General features: G+C 54.2%; 1 protein-coding gene and 1 non-coding gene across 4 annotated transcripts; one reads left to right on the top strand and one right to left on the bottom strand.

The window, feature by feature from the left end:
* Nucleotides 1–680: 680 nt before the first annotated feature.
* SLC27A4 (solute carrier family 27 member 4) lies at nucleotides 681–21,509 on the bottom strand. 3 transcript variants are annotated; one of them, XM_030817930.1, is made up of 13 exons: nucleotides 21,174–21,509; nucleotides 19,045–19,211; nucleotides 16,181–16,575; nucleotides 13,375–13,533; nucleotides 11,695–11,764; nucleotides 11,501–11,592; nucleotides 9,040–9,149; nucleotides 8,553–8,762; nucleotides 8,246–8,372; nucleotides 6,165–6,302; nucleotides 5,793–5,957; nucleotides 5,559–5,705; nucleotides 681–1,038 (listed from the first exon to the last, which is right to left on the bottom strand). In XM_030817930.1, exons 2-13 carry the CDS (start codon nucleotides 19,203–19,205, stop codon nucleotides 881–883), a joined length of 1,932 nt encoding a protein of 643 aa, XP_030673790.1. In that variant the 5' UTR covers nucleotides 19,206–19,211; nucleotides 21,174–21,509; the 3' UTR covers nucleotides 681–880. The 3 variants fall into 3 exon arrangements, with proteins under 3 accessions (XP_030673790.1, XP_030673793.1, XP_030673792.1); XM_030817932.1 differs by having other exon boundaries at nucleotides 687–957; XM_030817933.1 differs by lacking the exons at nucleotides 11,501–11,592; nucleotides 11,695–11,764.
* A 315-nt stretch (nucleotides 21,510–21,824) lies between these two features.
* On the top strand, nucleotides 21,825–21,915 carry TRNAR-UCU. The gene is given in 2 exon segments: nucleotides 21,825–21,861; nucleotides 21,880–21,915. It is a non-coding gene; the product is annotated as a tRNA-Arg (tRNA).
* Nucleotides 21,916–27,675: the final 5,760 nt, after the last annotated feature.

The raw sequence follows: 27,675 nt of genomic DNA, 5'->3' as shown, positions 1-27,675 counted from the left end.
GACCAGGAGCGTGGTCCTGACCTCCTGCTGTAGATGGGGCATCAGGGGCCACCTACAAATGTCAGGTCCTCTCCTCCCCTCCTGGAGGTGGGGGTGGAGTCCAATGAACTTGGGCAGCTCTGGGGCTACGATTCTTTTTGGCCACCGGATGGATGCTACTACTGTCCCTGCCCACTCTGTTGACTTCCTGAGTCTGAGGACTTCTGCTCTGGTTCCATTTATAAGCTCCCTGCTCTCTGGGAAGGGCTTGGTGACCTCTTGTCCTCTCCCTACCCTGACCCAAGACATCATCCTGAGAAAACTCGTCAGTCTCAGCCTGGGAACCAGAGGGCCTGCCCACCCCAGAAGACGTAACTTGGACATGAGACTTTCTTTTTTTTTTTTTTTTTTTTTTTTTTTTTTTTTTTTTGAGACGGAGTCTCGCTCTGTCACCCAGGCTGGAGTGCAGTGGCGCGATCTCGGCTCACTGCAAGCTCCGCCTCCCGGGTTCACGCCATTCTCCTGCCTCAGCCTCTCCGAGTAGCTGGGACTACAGGCGCCCGCCACCACGCCCGGCTAATTTTTTGTATTTTTAGTAGAGACGGGGTTTCACCGTGGTCTCGATCTCCTGACCTCGTGATCCGCCCGCCTCGGCCTCCCAAAGTGCTGGGATTACAAGCGTGAGCCACCGCGCCCGGCCAGACATGAGACTTTCACAGAAAGCCTCTGGAAGGGTTGGGGAGGCAGTGAGTCACTTGGCAGTTTTGGATGGAGGCGCAGCACCTAAGGATGGAGGTGCCAGGCCCTGCTTGCTTTGGTCTGGCCTTGTCCAGGACCCCTCTGGGGCGGGACCTGGGGCTCCGGATCCAGCATCCGCCGGCCCTCAGAGGGATGGGGGGAATCACAGCTTCTCCTCGCCTGCCTGGATGCGGCTGTAGGCCTCTTGGTCCAGAGGGACGTAGCGGCCCTTACGGGCATCTAGATAGAACAGCGGGTCTTTCACGATAGCTGGGTCAAAGCCCTCCTTCCGTAGCTCTGTCTTCTGGAACTTGTAGGTCCCTGGGAGAGCAGGGAAGAAGACTCAGTGCAGGGCAGGGGCCTGAGCTCCCAGCTTCCCAACCACCAGTGCTGAGGAAGGCAGGGAGCAGGGCTGGAGGACAAACAGGGGAGGGAAGTGGGGGAGGAGGCACAACCCTTTACAGTTTGCAAAGAATGTTCCATCTATTACCTAAAGTAATAGAGCAGCTGTGGCAAAGTTGGGGCATGGGGACAGCTGCTAGTTACCCACCCACCCACCCCTACTTTGCAGATGGGAAAAAAGGCCTGGAGAAGGGAGGCTATTTGCCTAGTGTCACATACTGAGTGACAGCAGAGTGGGGACCAGAACTAAGGTCTTCTGACTGTGATGTCTCCCTTTGAGTACCTAGCAGGTAACAGTGTGAGCTTATTTCATCTGTAAATCAGCCCCATAAGGCAGGTGCTCAACCGTATTCTCTGGATTCTAACATGGATGTGCTTGCAGATTTTAACATCTCTGAACTAGTATAATTAGCAGCACATATTTTCTTACTCGTATATAAAGTATTCATGGTATTTTTTTCTTTTTTATTGAGACAGGGTCTCGCTCTATCACCCAGGTTGGAGTGAAGTGATGCCATCTCAACTCACTGCAACCTCCACCTACCGGCCTCAAGTGATCCTCCTACCTCAGCCTCCCAAGTAGCCAGGACTATAGGTGTGCACCACTGTGCCTGGCTAAGTTTTGTAATTAATTATTTATTTATTTATTGGAGATGGAGTCTCGCACTGTCACCGGGGCTGGAATGCAGTGGCTCGATCTTGGCTCACTGCAACCTCTGCCTCCCAGGTTCAGGCGATTCTCCTGCCTCAGCCTCCCAAGTAGCTGAGATTACAGGCGCCTACCACCATGCCCAGCTAATTTTTTGTATTTTTAGTAGAGATGGGGTTTCACCATGTTGGTCAGGCTGGTCTCAAACTCCTGACCTCACATGATCCACCCTCCTCGACCTCCCAAAGTGTTGGGATTACAGGCGTGAGCCACTGCGCCTGGCCAAATTTTGTATTTCTTGTAGAGATGGGTTTTCGTCATGTTGCCCACCCAGATCTTGAACTCCTGGGCTCAAGCGATCTACCCGCCTCAGCCTCCCCAAGTGCTAGCATTACAAGCATGAGCTGCCACGCCTGGCCGCATCTTTCAATCAATGGTATTAATCCTGTACAGATGAGAAGACTGATGCTCAGGGTGGTAGAAATGGGACTGGAACCTGGATGAGACAGACTACCAAAAATAGCTGCAGATTCCTCCCCTCCCTGTACACACACACCTCTGCTATGTGGCTTTGGCACTTCTCCTGGCAAGAGCTCGACTTTTTCAACCTCCATTGGCCTCAATCTGGACTGGCTTTACAACTTGCTTTAACCAACAGAAGGTGGTAAAAGCAATGTTGTAGGAGTTCTGGGTGAGTCTAGGCCCCGGGGGACCTTGCATCTTCCACCTCTACCTGCTTGGGGGTGCCCTGGGGCTAGTCTAGCCTTCCAAAGGGTGAGAGGCCATGTGGAGCAGAGACGAGCCATCCCAGGTGAGGGCCCAGACCGGCGCCGTCCAATATGACCTCATGTGGCTATTTACATTTAAATTATTAAACAAGGCCGGGCATGGTGGCTCACGCCTGTAATCCCAGCACTTTGGGAGGCCAGGGTGGGTGGATCACCTGAGGTCAGGAGTTCGAGACCAGCCTGGCCAACAATGCAAAACCCCATGTCTAATAAAAAAAATACAAAAATTAGCCAGGTGTGTTGGCACGTGACTGTAATCCCAGCTACTGGGGACGCTGAGACAGGAGAATCACTTGAACCCAGGAGGCAAAGGTTGCAGTGAGCTGAGATTGTGCCACTGTACTCCAGCCTGGGAGACAGAGCAAGACTCCACCTCCAATAAATAAATAAATAAATAAATAAATTTAAGTTAATTAAACAAAATTTAATCCCAAAGTGCTGGGATTACAGGCCTGAGCCACGGCGTCCAGCCAGCAGCCACCTTTCAAGTGCTCAGTAGCTCTGCCAGGTTAGTAGCTATTGTGTTGGACAGCAGAAACCTAGGACATTTCCATCGCTGCAGAAAGTTCTGTTGGACAGTGCTGCAGAAGTAAGCAGCCGAGAGCCAGACACGTGGGTGAGGCCATCTAACTGCCTCCTGCCCCAGCTAAGTTACTAAGTGATGACAACTCTTCTTTTTTTTGAGACAGAGTCTCGCTCTGTCGCCCAGGCTGGAGTGCAGTGGCACAATCTCGGCTCACTGCAAGCTCCGCCTCCCGGGTTCATGCCATTCTCCTGCCTCAGCCTCTCCAAGTAGCTGGGACTACAGGCGCCCGCCACCACGCCCGGCTAATTTTTTTTGTATTTTTAGTAGAGACGGGGTTTCACCGTGGTCTCGATCTCCTGACCTCGTGATCCACCCGCCTCGGCCTCCCAAAGTGCTGGGATTACAAGCGTGAGCCACCGCACCCGGCCGATGACAACTCTTTCCGTGACCCCAAAGCAAGGTCAACAGAAGAACTGCTCAGCTGCACTTAACCCCTAAATTGCTTACCCACAGAATTATGAATAAAGTGGTTGTTTTGAGCCATTTTGGGGCAAGTAAGTTTGGGGGTAGTTTGTTCTGCAGCAAAGCCCATCTGAAATACAAGGTCTGAGAGCCTCCCTGCCTTTCCTGGACAGAAGTATGGTGCTGCTCAATCCTCCGGAAGCTCACAGTGTTGGCCATTAGCCTGGCCACAGTGTCTCCATCCTTCAGAACCACACTGAAGTCCTAAATCCTCCCCGATGCTTTAGGCACTCCAGGTACCCACTGTCTGGCAGAAGCCACACTGGCTAGGGAGTGCCCACCATCAAGGCAGGACTGATATGATGACAACGTGGGAGGTGGCCAGGAAAATGTGCTCCAAAGGGTGAGCAGCCAGGGAGGGCCCAGAAGAGGCACCAAGGGCTGAGGAAAGCAGGGGCAGGTATGGGCATGAGCCTCAGCATTTCCTGCACACCAGGGAACTCTTGAGAGCCACCAATGGGCCAACAGATAGAAAGACAGTGCTCCCCTGTGGGCGACTGCAGGCCCGCTGCCCACCTCCCACCTGGACAACTGCAACAGCCCCTCCCTCGTCTCCCAGCTCCCTCAGGGCTGCCTGCAATCCTCTCCCACTCTGTACACAGCAGCCAGAGAGCTTTGTAGAGCATGAGTCTGACCAGGTTCCCACCTGCTGAGATGCTTTTTTTTTGAGACAGAGTCTCACTCTGTTGCCCAGGCTGGAGTGCAGTGGCGTGATCTCAGCTCACTGCAACCTCCACCTCCGGGGCTCAAGCGATTCTCCTGCAGCAGCCTCCCAAGTAGCTGGGACTACAGGTGCCCACCACCACACCTGGCTAATTTTTTTGTATTTTTGGTAGAGACGGGGTTTCATCATGTTGCCCTGGGTGGTCTCAAACTCCTGAGCTCAGGCAATCCATCTGCCTTGGCCTCCCAAAGTGCTGAGATTACAGGTGTGAGCCACCATGCCCAGCCTAATTTTTTTATTTTTATTTTTTGTATTTTTAGTGGAGATGGGATTTCACCATGTTGGCCAGGCTGGTCTCGAACTCCTGACCTCAAATGATCCGCCCACCTCGGCCTCCTAAGTGCTGGGATTACAGGCGTGAGCCACCACGCCCAGTCAGCTAATTTTTATGTTTAGTAGAGACGGGGTTTTGCCATGTTGGGCAGGCTGGTCTCGAACTCCTGACCTCAAGTGATCTGCCCGCCTTGGCCTCCCAAAGTGCCGGGATTACAGGCATAAGCCACTGCGCCCGGCCTTGCTGAGATGCTTCTGTGGCTCCCTACTGCCCCCGGGACAGTCCCAACTCTTACCCTGGCCTGCAAGGCCCTGGGCTTCTGGCCCCTGCTGGCTTCTCTCCCACTTCATGCCACTGCCTGCCCCTCTCACTTGGCTCCAGCCTTGGGGGCCCCCTTTCGTTCCTCCAGCACCCAAGCTCCTTCCTGCTTCAGGGGCTTTACAGTGTCTATCCTTGCAGCCTAGAGTGCCTCTCACTGCCATAAAGTCCTTCCTTTCATTCAGGTCTCAGCTGAACCATCCCCTCCTCAGAGGAGCCTTCTAGTCATCCCAAGCGTCCCTCCTTTTTGCTTTCCTATCAGCTTGCTCTGTGGTTCATTTTTCTTCTTTTTATCTGTTTAATCTGATCACAGATTACGTGGTCGATTCTTTACCTTTGGAATGCCTTGTCCTAGGCCAGCCTCTCTCCTGCTCTAAAACTCCAAGAAGGCAAACGTCCAGAGCTCACCACCCGTATCCCGAGGCTTAGTGCCGTGCCTGGCACCTAATATGTGTTCTACTAAGGAACAATGTGTGTCTTCTCTGCCAGCCCCGTCTGCTCACCTCTACATGGGCAGGTCACTTTACCAACTGCTCGGCCAGGCTGTGTGCAGAGGTCAAATAACAGCCAACCGGGTCTTTCCAGAAGGAAACGGGAAGGGACCTGGGATTTGAGAGCTGGAGCAGGGGCGGACACACCTGTTTTGTGCAGCTCAGGCAGGAGGCGCAGGAAGATGGGGCGCGCATACAGGGGCAGTTCCTTCTCCAAAACTTGAGCAAAGCGCTCCAGGTCACAGTTGCCAGTGGGGCTGGCCATGGCGGCCATTCCGGCCCGGCCCTCGGTTCCTGGGGGTGGCAGGGTAGACACTGAGCAGCTGGCAGTGCCCCTGGGTGGTGCCTCCCTACCCACACCTTGCGCCTGCCTGCACATACCTGGCACCTCGACACCATACACGGCCACATCAGCCATGTCCAGTAGGCGGCTGAGTGTGCCTTCCACCTCGGTGGTGGACACGTTCTCACCTTTCCAGCGGAACGTGTCCCCAGTGCGGTCTCGGAAGTACAGGTAGCCCAGCTCGTCCATCACCAGCACATCACCTAGGGAGGGGCCGGATGAGGCAGGGCTGGGCCTGGCCAGCTCTGAGTCCAGGGCTCAAGCCAGGGAGGCTTTGCTGGAGCCCAAGGATTTGTTTGACCACAGGGGCCAGGACTGGGAGAGTCCTGGGAAGGTGTCCTCTGGAGGTGGGAGAAGGTCCCCTCCTCCCCTAACCCTCAGGAAGGGGCTGTGAAGGGCTGGGAACCCACCAGTAAGGTAGGCCTGGTCTCCCTTCTTGAAGACGTCCTTGGCAATCTTCTTGTTGTTGGCGCCCTGGTTGAGGTAGCCATCGAAGCGGCGCAGGGGGTCTTTCTGGATGATTCGGCCCACCAGCTGGCCTGGCTCACCTGGGGTGGGGAAGGAAGGGTCAGATCTGCCCTAGGCCGCCTCTCCCACCCGTCCCGTCACCAGGTGTACCCCGCGTCTTTTTTTTTTTTTTTTTTTTGAGACGGAGTTTTGCTCTTGTTGCCCAGGCTGGAGTGCAGCGGTGCAATCTTGGCTTACTGCAACCTCCACCTCCTGGGTTCAAGCAATTCTCCTGCCTTAGCCTCCTAAGTAGCTGAGATTACAGGTGCGTGCCAACAGGCCCGGCTAATTTTTTTTTTTTTTTTTTGAGACAGAGTCTCGCTGTCACCCAGGCTGGAGTGCAGTGGCACAATCTCGGCTCACTGCAGGCTCCGCCCCCCCAGGGTTCACACCATTCTCCTGCCTCAGCCTCCCAAGTAGCTGGGACTACAGGTGCCCGCCATCTCGCCCGGCTAATTTTTAGTATTTTTAGTAGAGACGGGGTTTCCCTGTGTTAGCCAGGATGGTCTCGACCTCGTGACCTCATGCCGCCCGCCTCGGCCTCCCAAAGTGCTGGGATTACAGGCGTGAGCCACCGCACCCGGCCTGCAGCTAATTTTTTTTTTTTTTAATTTCTTAGCAGAGATGGGTTTCATCCTGTTTGCCAGGCTGGTCTCGAACTCCTGACCTCAGGTGATCCACCCACCTCGGCCTCCCAAAGTGCTGGGATTACAGGTGTAAGCCAACACTCCCAGCCTGTACTCTGCGTCTTGATCTGATTTGAGTCATGCTGCTTGCCACAGAAATGCCCCACCCTCCCCCAGCCCAGGAGCTCATCTTGGTATGTCGGACACACTGAGCCAGTGATGTCTGTTCTCAAAACTGATTGGAGGATGAACATAGGTCAGGCTCCTTGGGGACAGCCTAACAAAGCCAGCGCCCCAAGCCTCTGCTCCATGCCGGGACCCACTCAGAGTTTTATGTTCTTTATGAAACATAATCCTCAGGCCAGCCCCATGTGCGGGTGCTGCCATGGGCAGTTTGTAGATAAGGGGACTTAGGCACAGTGAGGCTGAATACTCGCCCATGACACAGAGCTAAGGAGCTGAGCCAGAATAAATCTCAAGCAGCCTGGACTCAGGGTCATTTGGAGTCAATATGAAAATGAATGAATGAGGCCAGGCATGGTGGCTCACACCTGTAATACCAACACTGGGAGGCCGAGGTGGATGGATCACTTGAAGTCAGGAGTTCGAGCCCAACCTGGACAACATGGTGAAACCCTACCTCTATTGAAAATAGAAAAACTAGCTGGGCATGGTGGCGTGTGCCTGTAATTCCAGTTACTCAGGAGGGTGAGAAAAGAGAATCGCTTGAGCCGGGTGCGGTGGCTCAAGCCTGTAATCCCAGCACTTTGGGAGGCCGAGGCGGGCGGATCACGAGGTCAGGAGATCGAGACCATCCTGGCTAACACGGTGAAACCCCGTCTCTACTAAAAATACAAAAAATTAGCCGGGCGTGTTGGCAGGCGCCTCTAGTCCCAGCTACTCGTGAGGCTGAGGCAGGAGAATGGCGTGAACCCGGGAGGCGGAGGTTGCAGTGAGCCAAGATCGCACCACTGCACTCCAGCATGGGGAACAGAGCAAGACTCCCGTCTCAAAAAAAAAAAAAAAAAAAAAAAAAAAAAAAAGGGAATCGCTTGAACCCAGAAGGCAGAGGTTAGAGTGAGCCGAGCTCACGCCACTGCACTCCAGCCTGGGCGACAGAGTGAGACTCTATCTCAAATAAAAAAAAAAAAAGAATGAATGAATGGACTGATGCACAGATAGAATGGTGAATGAATGAATGAATGAATGGATGGATACACAAATAAATGAGTAACTTGTAACCCTAAGAGCAGAGCTAACTGATGGCCACTGGTCAGAACAGGGCTCCCCATCCACACACGCCTGGCCTCCTTCCTTCCCAGGCCAACCCCTCCCTCTCTGACCCCAAAGTGGCAGACCTGGCTGGCAGGGAATGCAGACGCCGTCAGGCCCCCGGATCAGCTCCATGGTGTCCTCGTTGACACGTACCAACCGGATGGGGTACACGAAGGACAGGATGCGGCTATTGAAGCCACAGGCCCCCACCTGCGAAGGCCAAGACTTGGGCCTGGGCTCTCTCACCATGGGCCCAAAACTGGACAATGAGAGGGAAGTGGGACTCCAGCACCCACACTCTCACGCTGGAACTCTGCCCTCCCCTCTGCGTCCAGTGCCTTCCGTGGGCCATCCCTGCAGCAGCCTCGCCCATCCCCAACCTGGCCGCACCTGGCTGTCGAAGTTGCCCAGGCTACAGTTGCACTCCGTGGCCCCGTAGAACTCAGCCACCTGGGGTATGTGGAAGCGGCTGGAAAAGTTGGTCCAGATGGACTGCCGGAGGCCATTGCCTAGTGCCATGCGAACCTGGTGCTGGTTTTCTGCCTCCCGCGGTGGCTGGTTCAGGAGGTAGCGGCACAGTTCACCAATGTACTGCACAATCTGGGGGTGAACTTGGTGTGATTCGAGGCTCCAGAGGCTGCCCTCACTACACTAGGATTCTCCTGATCCCTCAAACCCCTACTCTCCCCAGGGGCTGGCCGTGCCATCCTTTCCCTCTCCGGGTCTCAGCCTCCCCATCTGAACAATGGGAACTTTGCCACAAATGAGCCCTTTGGAATGACTGGCCACCTCAGCTATAAGACAGATGCCCCGAAGTGTAGTTGGGAAGAGGGTAACTAGGGGAAAGGGACAGCTCACCCTTCCTGCTCTGGCTCACCGTGCAGTTGTACTTGATACAATCGTCCCAGAACCGGGAGGCTGAGAACTTCTTCCGAATCACCACCGTCATGCCATGCAGCAGGCACTGGCCGATTCCCACGATGTTTCCTGGAGGCAGAGGGATGGCCCCTGAGGGTCAGCGAGATGAAGACCCTCCCCGGCCCCAAATCAGTGATACTGCCATCCAGCCAGGCAGGCTTGCGCTGCCCTGCAGGCTTCTGCACCTCACATCTGCCTGCCTTGGGTGACTTCCTCCAAGAAGCCTCCCCAGCTTCCATCACCAGGCTCTTCCCTGGTGCTGCACTCTTGCTCCCTGCCTCTCTCCTACACTCACATATACACCCGACTCTAAGCACCTGGAGGGCAGGAGCTATATTTATTCAAGCTCTGTCTTCCCTTAAGCCCCTACAAACAAGCAGCAATGCCATGCATATCTGTGGAAACAAACTGAAATGAGACAGGCCCAGATGCCCCGTGGGACACTGCCACACACACTGTGAGGCTGGTGTGCTCATCCTTTTTTAAATTTAAAACAACGTTTTTTTTTTTTTTTTTTTTTTTTTTGAGACAGAGTCTCGCTGTCGCCCAGGCTGGAGTGCAGTGGCACGATCTTGGCTCACTGCAGGCTCCGCCCCCTGGGGTTCACGCCATTCTCCTGCCTCAGCCTCCCGAGTAGCTGGGACTACAGGCACCCGCCACCTCGCCCGGCTAATTTTTTGTATTTTCAGTAGAGACGGGGCTTCACTGTGTTAGCCAGGATGGTCTCGATCTCCTGACCTCGTGATCCACCCGCCTCAGCCTCCCAAAGTGCTGGGATTACAGGCGTGAGCCACCGCGCCCGGCCAACAACTTTTTTTTTATCTTGAGATGGAGTCTCGCTCTGTCGCCCAGCCTGGAGTGCAGTGATGCCATCTCGGCTCACTGCAAGCTCCGCCTTCCAGGTTCATGCCATTCTCCTGCCTCATCCTCCCTAGTAGCTGGGACTACAGGTGCCCACCAGCATGCCCAGCTAATTATTTTTTTCCTTTTTTGTATTTTTAGTAGAGACGGGGTTTCATCGTGTTAGCCAGGATGGTATGGATCTCCTGACCTCGTGATCTGCCCGCCTCGGCCTCCCAAAGTGTTGGGATTACAGGCGTGAGCCACCACGCCTGGCCTAAAACAAAACTTTTTTTAGAGACAGGTCTCACCATGTTGTCCAGGCTGGCCTTAAACTCCCAGGCTCAAGTGATTCTCCTGTCTCAGCCTCCCCAGTAGCTGAGACCACAGGCATATGTACCACGCCTGGCTAATCCTGTTTATTTTTATTTTTAAATTAAATTAAATTTATTTATTTATTTTGAGACGGAGTCTTGCCCTGTCACCCAGGCTGGTGTGCAATGGCACGACCTTTGCTTCCTGGGTTCAAACCATTCTCCTGCCTCAGCCTCCCAGGTAGCTGGGATTACAGGCACCTGCCACCAAGCCCAGCTATTTTTTGTACTTTTAGTAGAGACAGGGTTTCACCATGTTGACCAGGCTAGTCTCGAACTCCTGACCTCGTGATCCGCTTGCTTCGGCCTCCCAAAGTGCTGGGATTACAGGCACGAGCCACTGCGCCCAGCCTATTTTTATTTTTTTTTGAGACAGTGTCTCACTCTGTTGCTCAGGCTGGAGTACAGTGGCGTGATCTCAGCTCACTGCAACCTTTGCCTCCCAGGTTCAAGCAATTCTCGTGCCACAGCCTCACAGGTAGCGGGGATTACAGGCACACGCCACCGGACCCAGCTAATTTTTTGAGACAGTGTCTCGCTCTGTTGCCCAGGCTGGAATGCAGTGGCGTGATCTCAGCTCACTGCAACCTTTGCCTCCCAGGTTCAAGCAATTCTCGTGTCTCAGTCTCACAGATAGCTGGGATTACAGGCACACGCCACGACACCCAGATAATGTTTTTTTTTTTTTTGAGACAGAGTCTTGCACTGTTGCCCAGGCTGGAGTGCAGTGGCACGATCTCGGCTCACTACAAGCTCCACCTTCCGGGTTCATGCCATTCTCCTGCCTCAGCCTCCTGAGTAGCTGGGACTACAGGCACGAGCCACCATGCCCGGCTACTTTTTTGTACTTTTAGTAGAGACAGGGTTTCACCGTGTTAGCGAGGATGGTCTCAAACTCCTGGCCTCAAGTGATCCGCCCGCCTTGGCCTTCCAAAGTGCTGGGATTACAGGCGTGAGCCACTGCACCCGGCCTAATTTTTGTATTTTTAGTAGAGATGGGGTTTCGCCATGTTGGCCAGGCTGGTCTCGAACTCCTGGCCTCAAGTGATCCACCCGCCTTGGCCTCCCAAAGTGCTGGGATTACAGGTGTGGGTCACTGCACCTGGCCCAAAGCTGTGTGTTTCTACTGCAGCACACTGCCTGATGGGGGTGGGGTTCCTGGAGACCTGGCAGGTGCTGGAGGCTGTGTGACAACCCTAGAGTTACCTGCTGAGTGGTAGAGGGGGAGGCAGTCATAGACGATGTCATTGGGCCGCATGCGGAATCCATAGTACACCAGGGCAGCCATGCGGTAATACCTGGGAGGGCACAGGGCCAAGGGCTGAGTGGGCCCTAGAAAGGCAGAAGGAGGCTCCCCAGCCCTGCCTGTGCCTACCCCACCCTGGGCACCTGCCCCTTACCTGCTGTGCACCACGATGGCGGCCTTGGGCAGCCCTGTGGTGCCCGATGTGTAGATGTAGAACAGTTTATCTAAAGAAAACAGACGCGAGTGGCTGTCGGGAGCAGCTCAGGGCTGGGCACAGGGTCACACCGATGGACACCTGCAGGTGTACACCCTTCAACACCTATTCCCATCACACCCTTGCTAGGAAGCCTGTTCTGATAACCTCAGATACCATTCAGCTCTAACACCAGCATCCATTCCAACAAATATTTCCTGGGCCCTTGCTCTGTGCTAGGCCCTTGTGGAGAGAGACATCAGTGAGTAAGATGGGCACGGGCCTGGCCCTCTTGGCAGTCACAGCTCAGTGGAAAAGTCAGATGAGGACACAGGCAATTCCAATACTAAGCAACAAGTGCCAAGGGAGGGCACAGGACCTGTTGAAACCCAGTAGCTACATTCGGCCCAAGCTTGCAGGAGGGGAGGTGGTGCCAGGTGGGCTTCCTGATAAAGGTGACACCTGCCCCAAGTCATAGAGCACAGGGAGGCATTAGCTGCAGGAAGTGGGGTGTTGAGGTAGCTTCCGCACTGCTGAGCATTGATCTGTCCCACTCTGCAGCCCTTGACAGGGATTGCCACGTTAGAGTTTCTATGCGAGGCTCAGCCCTACCAGACTTGAGGTTCCCTGGAGGTCAGGAACTCCACAGGAAGACTCCACGTGTTTAGAACGCCTGCCGAGACACCTCATGCTCTCTGGCTGCCTGTTGTTTGCCAGCCCTAGGCACTATGAGGGCACCGGGGCAACCCAGCCAGAGTCCCTGCCCTCAAGCAGCTGACAAATGCACCCAAGAGACCAGATTCACATACAAGAGAGAAGTTAAACAGTGCTGATGACAATGACCAGTTACTGAGCCCCTCCTGCCACACCCTAGCTTCAGGACTGGCCCCACTATATTTTTTTAACCCTCAAAGATACCCCATAGAGTAGGTTCTGTTACTGTCACCAGTTTTATGGCTGTGGGAACTGAGGCTCCAAGGGCAGGGCAGGTGTCAGGGTTCACACGAAGGAAGCAGTAGAACCAGGATATAAACTCGGATCTGACTCGACAGCCCAAGCTCTGAGCCACCAGGCAATGTGGCTTCACAGGAAAGGGAATGAGAAGAGCAGAAGAACCAGGTAGGCTACAGTATAAAAGATGAGGGGTGAGAGGCTCAGGAAGGCTGCCTGGAGGCGGGGTCAGGGAGGCAGCACAGTGCTGGGAGAGGATCACAGCTGGAGATCCGGAGGTGTCCTGCACTGAAGAGGCACTTGATGAATATTCAAAGGGTCTTGCTCCTCACCCACCCTCCCACCCAACCCCAACCAAAGCCCAGATCGGGCAGGTTCCTGGAGTCCACAGGATTCTGCCCATTAGGCATCAATGAAGGCTTGTTCAACAAATCAAACTGGACTTTGTGAGCTCCTGTGTTCTCAGTCCTGTATCTGGCACTGTGACACACATCAGCTCATGTCACCTTCACAGTAACCCTGGAGTGGCCCAGGTTTACTGTCACCATTTTCCAGATGGAAAAAGGGAGGTGACGTGACATGTTCTTGGCACATGGCAAGTTTCCAGAAAAGCCTCCTTCTGGCACTGAGGCCAGTGCTCTGTCCAGGGCCCGTGTGAGAGCCCCTCTATGGGGAGGGGACGGAGCCCACCTGTGAAGCCCTTGTCAGGGCAACTGGGCAGGTGCTTGGGAGCATCTTTCAGCAGAGGGTCCAGGTGTTCTGTGCTTGTAGGCACCGCATTGGGCTCCCAGGAGCCAGAGCAGAAGAGGCTGAGCGAGGGGTCCAGGCTGGCATGGATCTCACAGATGGCTGTGGGGAGACAGGGCAGTCAGCAGGCAGGCCAGAAAACCCCATGTTCCCAGGGACCTCTGCTCTCAGCAGGGCTGGCCATGTTGTTGAGGAAACTGGCTGGGTAGGAGGAGAGGCAGTGAAGCAACTGGGCCTTCAGTGTTGACAGGGGCACTGGCAATGGTTCTATTAGCCACGGGCTAACCACAGAGCAGGCCCGCTTTACCTGCATTCCCTGGTCTCACAGCCCTGGAAAGGAGGGACCATTGACAGCCCCTCTTACAGATGAGAAGATTGAGGCTCTGAGAATGAGAGGACCTGCTCACAGATAGAATGTGCTGGACCTGGCATGCAACGCCAGCTCTACCTCACATCAAGGTATGGGCTCCCACCCACTATCCCGCACTACTTACTCTGTGGGGCAACAGATAGAAGGGAGGAATGCGGGTCAGAGGCCAGTGGCCCTCCATCCCCTTCCGAGAGTGGGGACCTTCTTTCAGGCTCCCCTGTGCACTGCACAGACATCACATAACCACCCACCTGGGCATGGAGCAGTGCTGGTCGGCTTGGCCCCACCTTCCTGGCTTCCTCTTGATTTGCCCAACCCTCTCTTCTTCCCTGGCTGCCTTCTTCCCTCTCCCCTTTCAGCACCATTTTTTTCTTTCCTTTCTTTTTTTTTTTTTTTTTTCTTTTTAAAATAGAGACAGGGTCTCACTATATTGTCCAGGCAGGTCTTGAACTCCTGGGCTCAAGAGACTCTCCTGCCTCGGCCTCCCAAAGTGCTGGGATTACAGGCATGAGCCACCGTGCCCGGCCCCCTTTCAGCATCTTTTTTTTTTTTTTTTAAGACAGAGTTTCACTCTGTCACCCAGGCTGGAGTGCAGTGGCATGATCTCGGCTCACTCGGTTCAAGTGATTCTTGTGCCTCAGCCTCCTGAGTAGCCGAGATTACAGGCGTGCGCCACCATACCTGGCTAATTTTTGTATTTTTAGTAAAAACAGGGTTTCACCATGTTGGCCAGTCTAGTCTTTAACTCTCGAGCTCAGGTGACCCGCCCTCCTCGGCCTCCAAAAGTGCTGGGATTACAGGCGTGAGCCACCGTGCCCAGCCCCCTTTCAGCATCCTAATGACTTCCCTAATCATTATCCCACAACCACAACAGTGTGGGGAGAAAAAACAGAGTGATCAAGCTGAAGATGAAACCCCAGTTCTACCACTTACTAACCGTGTGACCTTGGGTGAACTCCTCACAAACCCCTCTGAACCCCAGGCTCATCATCCATAAAACCAAGATCCCTACCTCACCCGGTCTTTATAGAGATCAGAGCTGCTCTTGGAAAGCAGCAACCTCAGTACTTTGCAGGTGCCCAATGTGGCAGCAAATAAAATGCAGGCTCTGTGAGGGAAGTGGGGAATTAATTTTGTTCCCATTTTACAGATGAGCTAGATACGGCCTAATTAGTCACAAGGATGATTACCATTATACTGAGGGGCCACCTAGCATCAGCCATGTTGCTAGTGCTTCAGGTGAAGTATCTTTTTTTTTTGACACGTAACCTCTGTCATCCAGGCTGGAACGCAGTGACGTGATCTCGGCTCACTGCAACCTCTGTCTCCCGGGTTCAAGCGATTCTCCTACCTCAGTCTCCTGAGTAGCTGGGACTACAGGTGCGCACCACCATGCTCGGCTAGGCTTTTTTTGCATTTTTATTAGAGACGGGGTTTCACCATGTTGGCCAGGCTGGTCTCGAACTCCTGATCTCAAAGCTGCCCACTAGGCCTCCCAAAGTGCTGGGATTTACAGGTATGAGCCACCACACCTGGCCTTTTTTTTTTATTTTTTTTTTTGAGATGGGGTCTCACTCTGTCTGCCAGGCTAGAGTGAAGTGGCACAATCGTCACTCACTGCAGCCTTGACCTCTTAGTCTTAAGTGATCCTCCTGCCTCAGCCTCCGAGTAGCTGGGACTACAGGTCCATGTCACCATGCCTAGCTAATTTTTTAAAAACTTTTTTTAGTAGGCCAGGTGTGGTGGTTCATGCCTATAATCCCGGCACTTTGAGAGGCAGAGGTGGGTAGATCGCTTGAACTCAAGAGTCTGAGACCAGCCTGGGCAACATGGCAAAACTGAGTATCTACAAAAAATGCGAAATTTAGCCAGGCATGGTGGTGCATGTCTGTGGTCCCAGCTATTCAGGAGGCTGAGGTGGAGGGACTGCTTGAGCCTGAGAGGTCAAGGCTGCAGTGAGCTGTGATTGCACCACTGCACTCCAGCCTGGGTGACAGGGCAAGACCCTGTCTCAAAGTTTCTTAGTAGAGACAGGGTCTTACTATGTTGCCTAGGCTGGTCTCAAACTCCTGGGCTCAAGGGATCCTCCTGCCTTGGCCTCCCAACGTGCTGGGATTACCGGTGTGAGCCACTATGCCCAGCCTGAAGTACCTTTTTGAAAACAGTATGAGGTAAGAATGACGGGTGAGGAAACTGAGGCTCAGAGAAATCAGTCCCTTTCCCAGGATCTCATTTACCCGTGGCACTGCCTAAGCTGTCTGACTCCACTCTGTGCCCTTAACCACTGACCCACACAGCCTCGGCAGGGCTGGAAGGGAGCTGTGGTCTGTGTAAGATCCCATGGGGTTCCTGCTTGTCCCCCGCCCCCTTGGGGCTCACCTGAGGCCATTTCACTGCCAAAGACAAGGGCCCGTGCGTGCGAGGTGGTGAGGCAGTGGAGCAGAGCATCCCGCCGCAGGTTTGTGTTGATGAGGGCCGCCTCCACACCGAGCTTGGCCATGCCCAGCCATAGGCCCACGAACTCATTGCGGTTCTCCATGAAGATGGCAGCCACATCGCCCGAGGCCAGGCCCCGGGCCTGCAGGAAGTTGGCTACACTGCTTGAGTACTCATCCAGCTGGCGGAAAGTCCAGTGGGTATCTGTGCCCTCGAAGATCAGGGCCGTCTTGTCGGGGTGGCGCCGAACGGTAGAGGCAAACAAAATGGGCACTGTCCGCTGCTCCCGCAGGCACTGTCGCACCTTTGCCTTCACCTTCAGGAGCACCAGGCCGCCACTGTGTGTGAGCAAGAGAGGGTGCTGTGCCTGCCATGGTTGGGAGTGAGGGGTCCTGACACCCTACCCCAGGCTGCTGTCTCGCCAGCCTATGCTTCATGAGCCAGACCCCCTACAACACTTCCATCTCCCGGCTCCTGCTGGGAACATGCACCCTCTCACCGATGCCTCTCAATAACACTGAGAGTTCGTATGATTCCCCTCTCCCCTTACACAGAAGGAAATCAAGGCTCTTGTGGTGCCATGGCCTGCTCAAAGCTTCAAGGATGGAAGGTGGCTGAGCTGAGATTTGAACTCTAGGCCTCTCTGGCTCCAGAGTTCAACTCCTACCCTTTCAGCCTGCTGCTCCAGCAGAAACCTCCTAGGTCTCCAGAGCTTCCTGTAAAAGTCCAAACTCCTTGTTTGGGGCCTCCCACAGTCCAGCTGCTCCCTCGGCCCACCATGACCACAGTAAATAATGAATGAGTTTGCTGGTCTGTCCAGTATTCCTCCCTGTGAGCCTAGCTGGGATAGGCTTCTGTCTTTTTTTTTTTTTTTTGAGACAGAGTCTGGCTCTGTCCCCCAGGCTGGAGTGCAGTGGCACCATCTCGGCTCACTGCAAGCTCCGCCTCCCGGGTTCACGCCATTCTCCTGCCTCAGCCTCCCAAGTAGCTGGGACTACAGGCGCCTGCCACCATGCCCTGCTAATTTTTTTGTATTTTTAGTAGAGACAGGGTTTCACTACGTTGGCCAGGATGGTCTCGAACTCCTGACCTCGTGATCCGCCCACCTCGGCCTCCCAAAGTGCTAGGATTACAGGCTTGAGCCACCGCGCCCGGCCAGGCTTCTGTCTTTTTCTTTTTTTTTTTTTTTGAGACGGAGTCTTGCTCTGTCATCCAGGCTGGAGTGCAGTGGCGCAATCTCGGCTCACTGCAAGCTCTGCCTCCCAGGTTCCCGCCATTCTCCTGCCTCAGCCTCTCCGAGTAGCTGGGACTACAGGCGCCCGCCACCACGCCTGGCTAATTTTTTGTATTTTTAGTAGAGACGGGGTTTCACCGCGGTCTCGATCTCCTGACCTCGTGATCCGCCCGCCTTGGCCTCCCAAAGTGCTGGGATTACAGGCGTGAGCCACCGCGCCCGGCCAGGCTTCTGTCTTATTCAACACTCTGTCCCCTGGGTCCTGTGCCAGGCAGAGTAGATGTTCAATAAGTTTGTGGTATCATTTGGCAACATCCCACTCCTGCCACCTTTGTTTTTTTTTTTTTTTGAGATGGGGTCACACTCTGTCACCCAGGTTGGAGTGCAGTGATGGAATGTCAGCTCACTGCAACCTCCGCTTCCCAGGCTCAAATGATGCTCCCACCTCAGCCTCCCAAGTAGCTGGAACCACAGGTGCGCACCATCATGCCTGGCTAACTTTTTTGTATTTTGGTAGGGACAGGGTTTTGCCATGTTGCCCAGGTTGGTCTCGAACTCCTGAGGTCAAGTGATCCACCCACTTCGGCCTCCCAAGTGCTAGGATTACAGGTGTGAGCCAACACGCCCAGCCCTGGACTCCATGCCTTTGTTGCTGATGCTGTGCCTTCTGGTTGGACTTATCTCCTTCCACCACCACTAAGGCACCTCTCAAGTACAGCCGCTTTTTCTCCAGGAGGCCTTCTCTGATTCCCAGGGTCCTGGCTGGAGGCTGTTTCTCCTTGCTCCATGCTCCCACAGCTACCACCCTTCCTGGTGTGCCACTCCATGCCTTCTTTTGCAATCAACCGAGATTGACAAATGCTGAGCTGCCTGTGCGGGGTGTGGGTCACTGAACTGGGGGCTGGGACACAGTAGTGAGCAAGGCTGCACCAGGGTCTCTGCCCACATGGCACTGCCAGTTTACAGACATGCTGTGTCCCTTTCTTTCTCCTGACCAATCTGGGCTTGGCAGATGGGGTCTGCCTTATTCCTCTCTGGACCCCAAAGCTAGCCTGGCACCTAGTAGAGAACAAGCGGGAATAGGTATTTCTGGTACAGGATGTCCCTTGGGGCATACCTGGCTTTCTTTGGGAAGCACGTTATCCCAGACATCTGAGTAGGGGCCCTGTTCTAGAACTCAGTGTCCCCTGTGCCATCTCGCACCCCTGCCAACCTGAGGGCAGGGCCTTTCCCCAAAATTCCTCTTTACCCTTTCATAAACTTTCAGAATCCTCAGGACCCCTCGCAGATGTCTCAACACACTTGGTGTTCAATGTATGTCCTAGGCCAAGCCTGCCCAAGGCCTGGGAGCCTCAAGTTAGGGAGATTCCCTGGGAGAAGGCTTTGACCTTGGAGATGGAGGTACCAGGTATTATTGCCAGGGGAAGGGTGTGGAGCAGAGGCTGCTGTTCTGGAACTCAGCTCAGCTGCCCTGTGCTGGTAGAGACCATGAGGTCTGGCCTGGGGAGATTTGGGGGACCAGAAGCTCACTGTAGTGTGACAGACCACAAGAAAGGCTGGGCCAGGTACTCACAAGATATCGCGCCTGATGGTCTTGATGAAGACCCGGATGAAGCGCCAGCCGCCAGATCCCAAGTAGAGGAACAGCAGGGAGAATCCCACCTGGGTCCAGGGCAGTTTCAGCACCAGCTTGGAGAACAGCAGCACTCCCACCAGAGAGGCTCCAAGCAGCATTGTGGCCTGCGGACACAGGGCAGTTAGTGGACCCAAACACCCATCCCTCCAGGTCTCCTACTTCCCAGCCCAGACAGCCAGGCCACTGTGATCCCAAGGGGACAGCCTGTGGTAAGGCTTAGCCATACTGAGTTGGGGAACTGACCACAGGGGTCCCTTTCCAGGCTTGGCCTAGACGGGGCAGGCTCGGGGCTTGGCACTTGAGGTGAGGAATTCCAAGAGTGAGAAGCAGGAGGCTGGTTCTCATCTCATAGTCCCATCTCTGCCCACCATTCTCCAAGTGACCTTGGGCAAGACCCTTTCACATTTTAGACCTTAGTCTCTGCCCTCTGTGCAATGGGTGGAGTGAGACGTGTTCTAAGAGGCTTTTCTAGCCAAACAGGACAGTTCACTCTTCTAACATCCAGGGTCCCTAAACCGATGGCCTGGGGTGTTGGGTACTGACTTAAGAGCCTCTGGCTCGCCGGCAGTGGTGGCTCACACCTGTAATCCCAGCACTTTGGGAGGTCGAGGCAGGCGGATCACGACGTCAGGAGTTCGAGACCACCCTGACCAAGATGGTGAAACCCTGTCTCTACTAAGAATACAAAAATTAGCCGGGCATGGTGGCACACACCTGTAACCCCAGCTACTCAGGAGGCTGAGGCAGAAGAATTGCTTGAACCCGGGAGGTGGAGGTTCCATTGAGCCGAGATTGTGCCACTGCACTCCAGCCTGGGAGACTCCGTCTCAAAAAAAGAAAAGAAAAAAAAAAAGTCTCGGCTGGGCGCGGTGGCTCACGCCTGTAATCTCAGCACTTTGGGAGGCCGAGGTGGGCGGATCACAAGGCCAGGAGATCGAGACCCTCCTGGCTAACACCGTGAAACCCCGTCTCTACTAAAAATACAAAAAATTAGCCGGGTGTGGTGGCGGGTGCCTGTAGTCCCAGCTACTCGGGAGGCTGAGGCAAGAGAATGGCGTGAACCCGGGAGGCAGAGCTTGCAGTGAGCTGAGATCGTGCCACTGCACTCCGGCCTGGGTGACAGAGCGAGACTCAGTCTCAAAAAAAAAAAAAAAAAAAAAAAAATGGTCTCTGGCTCGACTCCCCACCCAGAACCCAGAGAGGTTCTGTGGATGACCAGGCCAAGTCAAAGGGGCAGCTCCCTGGAAAAGGAGCCCTGCTCGGTCCCTGCCCATAGGCTCAGGCATCGCAGTGCGTCTGCTGGTCGATAGAGGGCGACCCAGAAAACGAGTTAGAGCCTGGAAGTGCTTGAGAGGTGACCGCCCAGGGGGCAAAGCTGATTGAGGGAGGCGAGGAGGACCTTGAAGACACCACCCCCAACACACAGACACACACAGCCACTCGGATGAATCTTTGGGGTCTAGGGCTTAGGGGAAGGCGAATGACTTGACTGTGCTTCAGGGGCTGGGTTGAGCTAGGACTCTTGGGTTCTATTCCTGGAGCTTTGAGGACTTGCTCAAGGGGACATCTGATGGGACTGTTTTTCTCCGGGTTTTCCTGTTCTTGGGACTAGATGAAGGTCACGAATGTGAAATGGCCTGAGAGCCTCCAAGCCAGGATAAGGGAATGGTCTGGACCACAAGAAGCCCTGGGACACCATCTCCCCCTCCACCTCGCAAAAAGCAAAAGCCGGGGGCGGGGGAACTGAACCAGAGTCCTTAACCCCAACGCCAGGGTCCAGGGTCCTCAGATCTCTGGCCTCACATAGCCCCCCACAGCAGAGGGGCAGGAACCTGCCCTGGAAGGCTGGGGCAAGAAGAGGCCAGAAGAGGGTGACCAGTTCCCTCGGGCCCCTGTCCCGGGTCACGCGTACCGCCCTCGCTCCTATACAGCAACGTAACAGTGCGTCTGTCGGTGAAATAGCGCCGCAGGGCGCGCCCCCCACCTGGGGTCCGCACCGCCACCTCGCCCGACTCGGCCCGGCACATTTCCCCACCCGGGAACCCACCAGCCCCACTTGTGCTCACCCGGCGTCGGCTCCGCTGCGCGGCGCCCAGTCCAGATGCGGCCCGGTTGCAGCAGCGTAGACAGCGCGAGGGGCATTAGCCGCCCCTGGGCGCACCGAGCCGGGTCTCAGCAGGGTTTAGCCGGCTCTGCGCCCTGCATGGCCCGGCCGCCCCGCCAGCCCCGCCCGCCGCCCGGCCCCGCCCGCCGCGCTCCTCCCCCGCCCGCCTCCCGCACCCCAAACCGGCTGTGCCGGGCCGCAGGACCGCCTGGCGCACCTTCCCCGCGGCCGGCAAGCCACAGAGCCGGCGGCGCAGCGCAGCCCCAGCGCGCCTGACGCCGCCCGGCCCCAGCCCGCCTTGCGCGCGCAACGGCTTCGGGGGGCGCCGCCGCGCGGCACGCTGGGAGTTGTAGTCCACGCCGCGCGGCCCCACCCGGCCCCCCGAGTCTGCGAGAAGACAGGCGGGCTTCACCCCGGCCCTTCCTCCCTGCCGACCCCGGCCCTTGTGCCCTGCTGTCCCCAGCGCCCGGATGTAGGAAGAGCACCCCAGTCCACACCACAGCAGAAAACCCGGAGCACGCTCCGAGTTCAGCAAACACCCAGCACCACACCTACGAGCTCGCTAAGAGGGTGGTTTCAGGCAGAGGTGAGCGGCGCGGCCGGTTCCGCAGCCGGCTCTGTGGCGCAATGGATAGCGCATTGGACTTCTAGCTGAGCCTAGTGTGGTCATTCAAAGGTTGTGGGTTCGAGTCCCACCAGAGTCGAATTTTGATGGCTCCTACTCCCTGACTTCCACCTGCTTGTTTTAAGGACTCCAGGACCTATCTAACAAATAAGGTTCAGAAAGAAAATCATAAGTCACACCCAACTTTGCTGTGACACAGCCATAAACCTGGTGTCTAGGTGACTACGAGAAATCCTTTCTCATACCATGGTGTCTTGGAGCAGCCTGGCACACCTGTTGGCACAAAGGACACGGATTTGGAGGCCCTTAGTTAACTTCACCATCTATGATCTCTGGTCCCTGCAACAAATCAGTTAACCTATAAACCTATGCCCTTATTTGTCATGCCACCTGCAGAGCCATAGGCGAGTGGCCAGATTCTCGGCCCTGTTGGGACTCTTGGCCTCTGAAAAATTGGTTTCTTGTTAAGTAACCATGTTGGGCATCCACAGTTGCCACTTGTCCTTAAATATTAATAGATCCCTGGGAGGCTGAGGCAGGAGAATTGCTTGAACCTGGGAGATGGAGGTTGCAGTAAGCCGAGATTGTGCCACTGCACTCCAGCCTGCGCGACAGAGCAAGTCTCCATCTCAAAAAAAAAAAAAAAAAAAAAACGACATTCTGGGACTGTCGTGGTGGCTCAAGCTTGTAATCCCAGCACTTTTGGAGTCTGAGGCAGGAGGATCACTTCAGCCAGGAGTTCAAGACCAGCCTGGGCAACATAGTGAGACCCTGCCTCTACAGGAAAAAAAAAAAATTAGCCAGTTAGCTCTTGCTTGTACTCTCAGCTACTCAGGAAGATGAGGTGGGAGGATTGCTTGAGCTCTGGAACTTGGGGCTGCAGTGAGCTGTGATTGCACCACTGCACTCCACCCTGGGCAACAAAGTAAGACCGTGTCTCAAAAAATAAAAATAAGCTGGGCACAGTGGCTCATGCCTGTAATCCCAGTACTTTGGGAGGCTGAGGTGGGCAGATCACATGAGGCCAGGAGTTCGAGACCAGCCTGGCCAACATGGCGAAACCCTGTCTCTATCAAAAATACAAAAATTAGCCGGGCGTGGTGGTGCACGTCTGTAATCCTAGCTACTCGGGAGCTGAGGCAAGAGAATCACTGAACCTGGGAGGCAAAGGTTGCAGTGAGCCAAGATTGGGCCACTGCACTCCAGCCTCAGCAACAGAGCAGCAAGAGCCTGTCTCAAAAAACTAATAGTAATAAAAATAAAGATGAAATTTTGGTCTGATAAGGATTTGGACCTATTTCTTCTGGAATATAGGGTGCCTCCTTTTGGGGACTTGAGTAAATTCCAGCACCACATCCTTCATGGGTATCACCGTCAGGAGGCAGAATGTGCAATGGTATGGGCATGGGCATTGAGTTCAACTTCTCAGCTGAAAGGTCAAGATTCATTTTGTAGGCCGGGCGCCGTGGCTCACGCTTGTAATCCCAGCACTTTGGGAGGCCGAGGTGGGCGGATCACGAGGTCAGGAGATCGAGACCACAGTGAAACCCCGTCTCCACTAAAAATACAAAAAAAAAAAATTAGCCAGGCGTGGTGGCGGGCGCCTGTAGTCCCAGCTACTCGGAGAGGCTGAGGCAGGAGAATGGCGTGAACCTGGTAGGCGGAGCTTGCAGTGAGCCGAGACTGCGCCACTGCACTCCAGCCTGGGCGAGAGAGCAAGACTCTGTCTCAAAAAAAAAAAAAAAAAATTCATTTTGTTCTTATATATAAAAATTGGGACATACTAATTAATAATACCTCACAGGGTCGGTGTGGAGATTTGTGGGGAGTATTTTTTTTTTTCCGAGACGGAGTCTTGCTCTGTCGCCCAGGCTGGAGTGCAGTGGTGCGATCTTGGCTCACTGCAAGCTCCGCCTCCCAGGTTCACGCCATTCTCCTGCCTCAGCCTCCTGAGTAGCTGGGAATACAGGCGCCCGCCACCAGGCCCGGCTAATTTTTTTTGTATTTTTTTTTAGCAGAGACGGGGTTTCACCGTGTTAGCCAGGATGGTCTCGATCTCCTGACCTCATGATCCGCCCGCCTCAGCCTCCCAAAGTGTTGGGATTACAGGCGTGAGCCTCTGCGCCTGGCCAACATTTCTTGAATGAATGAAAGGGAGAGTGAATTGGAGGCTCTGACCTTAACCACACCAGGATCCGTGAGTATAAACATGAGTACTTCCACATCAACTACTGAGGTCGTATGCAAGTGGGCAGGTGAGAGTTAGCGGGAGGGTGCTGGTGACCAGCCACCTGCTCTCCTTCAGTCAGGCTTGTCACACTGGAGAAACCAAAGCAGTACCACTGGACATTGGGTCAGGCCTGAGGGGGAGAAGCAAGAGGACACAGAGAGAACAGGACAGCCTGCCTTTCGGTTGCTTACAGTCTAGCTGGCCACACAGAGGACAGGTGGAAGTGAGATGGAATAGGTCGTCCCTCACTCAGTGCTCACTGTGCTGGTGTCACACTCATCACAGTATTGTCATTAAAATTTTTTAATTTTTTTTTTTTTTTTGAGACGGGGTCTTACTCCTGTCGCCCAGACAATCACAGCTCACTGCAGCCTTCACCTCCTGGGCTCAGGTGCTCCTGCTACCTCAGCCTCCTGGGTAGCTAGGGCTACAGGTGTGCGCCACCACACCTGGCTAATTTTTTGTATTTTTAGTAGAGACGAGGTTTCATCATGTTGTTCAGGCTAGTCTGGAACTCTTGAGCTCAAGTGATCTGCCCCCGCCCCCCCAGGCCTCCCAAAGTGCTAGGACTCCAGGCATGAGCCACCACCCCTAGCTCTACCAATAAAATAATTTCAGAGTGGTGAATGCTCTAAAGAAAATAAGGGTAAGGTGCAGTGGCTCACATCTGGAATACCAGCACTTTGGGAGGTCAAGGCAGGAGGACGGCTTGAGTCCAGGAGTTCAAGACTGGCCCAGCCAACATAGCAAGACCCTGTCTCTACAAAAAAAAAAAAAAAAAAAAAAAAATAGCCAGGCCCGGTGGCTCACACCTGTAATCCCAGCACTTTGGGGGGCTGAGGCGGGGAGATCACGAGATCAGGAGTTTGAGACCAGCCTGACCAACATGGTGAAACCACATCTCTACTAACAATTAAAAAAAAAAATCAGCCAGGTGTGGTGGCAGGCACCTGTAATCCCAGCTACTCGGGAGGCTGAGGCAGGAGAATCGCCTGAACCTGGGAGGTGGAGGTTGCAGTGAGCTGAGATGGCGCCATTGCACTCCAGCCTGGGCGACAGAGTGAGACTCCGTCCCCCCGCAAAAAAAGAAAAAAAAAAAAAAAAAGAAACCACTTGGCCGAGCATGGTGGCTCACGCATGTAATCCTAGCACTTTGGGATGGCAAAGTGGGCAGATCACCTGAGGTCAGGATTTCGAGACTAGCCTGGCCAACATGGTGAAACCCCATCTCTACTAAAAATAAAAATTAGCTGGACTAAGCCGAGATCACGCCATTGCACTCCAGCCTGGGTAACAGAGCAAGACTCTGTCACAAAACAAAAAAAAACAAAAAAAACTTAGCTAGGCGTGGTGGCATGCAACCATAGGCCCAGCTACTAGGGAGGCTAAAACAGGAGGATCCTGGAGCCCAGGAGGTCGAGGCTGTAGTGAGCCATGATCATGGCACTGCACTCCCGCCTGGGTGACAGAATGAGACCCCATCTCAAAAAATAAATAATAATAAACAGAAGATGATAGCATGGAGAGAGGGGGAGGGGGACTAGGGACTGCTTTAGATGGCAGGAAGCCCAGGAAGACATCTCTGCGGTGACATTTGAGCACAGATATGAATGACAAGGAGCTCACCATGTAACAAGCTGGGGACACAGTGCTGTTCCCAAAGGCAGGAAGAAGCCTGGTGTGTTCAGGGAGCAGGATGAAGGCAAGCATGGTTTACTGAGATGGGAGAATAGACATTTCTAGGCAGAAGTTGGTAGGGCCTCACCAGTGATTACCTATAGCCAGTTTGATTTTTCTCCAATCATGAGCTGGTAACACAAATGCCACCCTATGCTCAGGAGACCAGACTCCATTCCCAGCTAAGCCTGACACTTTGTGTCCATCTCACAAGTGCTATAAAGGCCCAGGGTTGTCCAGGCACTGCCTGCCTAGAGCAGGTGAGCTGCGCAGCTGGGCAGTGAAGGCCATCTGTCTGACCTCCGCTGCCACCCTGGCACTGTTGACTTTAGTGAGCTGCAGTGGGGGTGCCTGGGACCCTGGGAAGCTGCAGAAACAGCTGGCAGGTCTGCAGAGACTAGTGAGGATGGGGACTCACTAGCATGGCCTCCTTTTCCCGCAGAGATTCAAGGAGCTCAGAACAAGGTTTCTCTCCTGAAAAGTCCATGGTTCTGAGGTAGGCCTCCAGCCTCCCCTGCCCTTCCTCTGCTATTGGGATCCCTGAACCAGACGTGGTGTGCACAGGGAAGGCTGGGGCCCTGGTATGGCAGTGCTGAGCAGGTCTTCAGACAACCCGTGGTTCTAACCCCAGCTTTACTCGTTAGTAAAACACAAGCAAAATACCACCTCACTCCTTGGGTGGTGACCTTGAGGTGTCAATGTGATAATGCATCTCAAGTGCTTAGTACTGCCTGACATATAGTACAGTTAGAAACTGATTATAGATAGGGAAACTGAGGCACTGGTAAACGTACCAGGGGGCCTGTGGCCTGTGTTTTAGTTACTCCAGGCAATTCTCTGCCTGCCTCTGGGCCATCAATCATCTATTCACACAATGAGGAATTGGCTTGAAAAATGCTAAAGCCTCTTCTATCTTGGGGCTTTTCTGGTTCTAAATCCCAAGCCAGGGCCACCCACTCTTCTAATACCTTTCATCCAGCCGGTCCTTGTTCCTTGGCTCTTACCCAAGGAAAATGCCTTTTTGCCACTCCAAAATGAACTGCAGCCTTTTGTGCTTACGAACACAGTAAGAATAAAACAGCTCCTAATTGGCTGGAAACAGTCGTTCACATCTGGATTATTTGGAAGGCCAAGGGCGGGAGGATCCCTTGAGCCCAGGAGTTCAAGCAGCCTGTGCTACATAGAGTACTCATCTCTACAAAAAATTAAAATTAGTTGGGCGGCCAGGTGTGGTGGCTCACGCCTGTAATCCCAGCATTTCGGGAGGCCTAGGTGGCTGGATCACCTGAGGTCAGGTGTTCAAGACCAGCCTGGCCAACATGGTGAAACCTCATCTCTACCAAAAAATACAAAAATTAGCAGCGCATGATGGCATGCGCCTGTAGTCCCAGCTCCTGGGGAGGCTGAGATGGAAGAATTGCTTGAACCTGGGACGCAGAGGTTGCAGCGAGCCGAGATCATGCCACTGCACTCCAGCCTGGGCAAAAAGAGTGAGACCCTGTCTCAAAAATAAATAAATATAAATAAAAAAAAATTAGTTGGGCATGGTGGTGCGTACCTGTGGCCTCAGCTACCGGGGAGGTTGAGATGAAGACTGCTTGGGCCCAGGAAGTTGAGGGTGCAGTGAGTCAAGGTTATGCCACGCACTCCAGCCTACATGACGGGGCAAGAGCTTGTCTCAAACAACAACAACAACAACAACAAACCAAAAAACCCCACCTCCTGCTCCTTGGGCCCTTTTTCTGAATTCCGTCTTCTGATTGTCCCCTCAGAAACTCCCACAATAGTCCTAGGGGGTGAGTGCCTTAGGATTCCACTTTTCCTGATGAGGAAATTGGGACTCAGAGAGGGGAAGGGACTTGCCCTAAGTCCTCTGCTGGAAAACAGGGAGGAGTTGGCCGGGCGCGGTGGCTCATGCCTATAATCCCAGCA

Source organism: Nomascus leucogenys, chromosome 8 (assembly GCF_006542625.1).
Source record: "Nomascus leucogenys isolate Asia chromosome 8, Asia_NLE_v1, whole genome shotgun sequence".
Taxonomy (NCBI): Eukaryota; Metazoa; Chordata; class Mammalia; order Primates; family Hylobatidae; genus Nomascus; species Nomascus leucogenys.
This window is presented reverse-complemented; position numbering and strand designations above follow the sequence as displayed.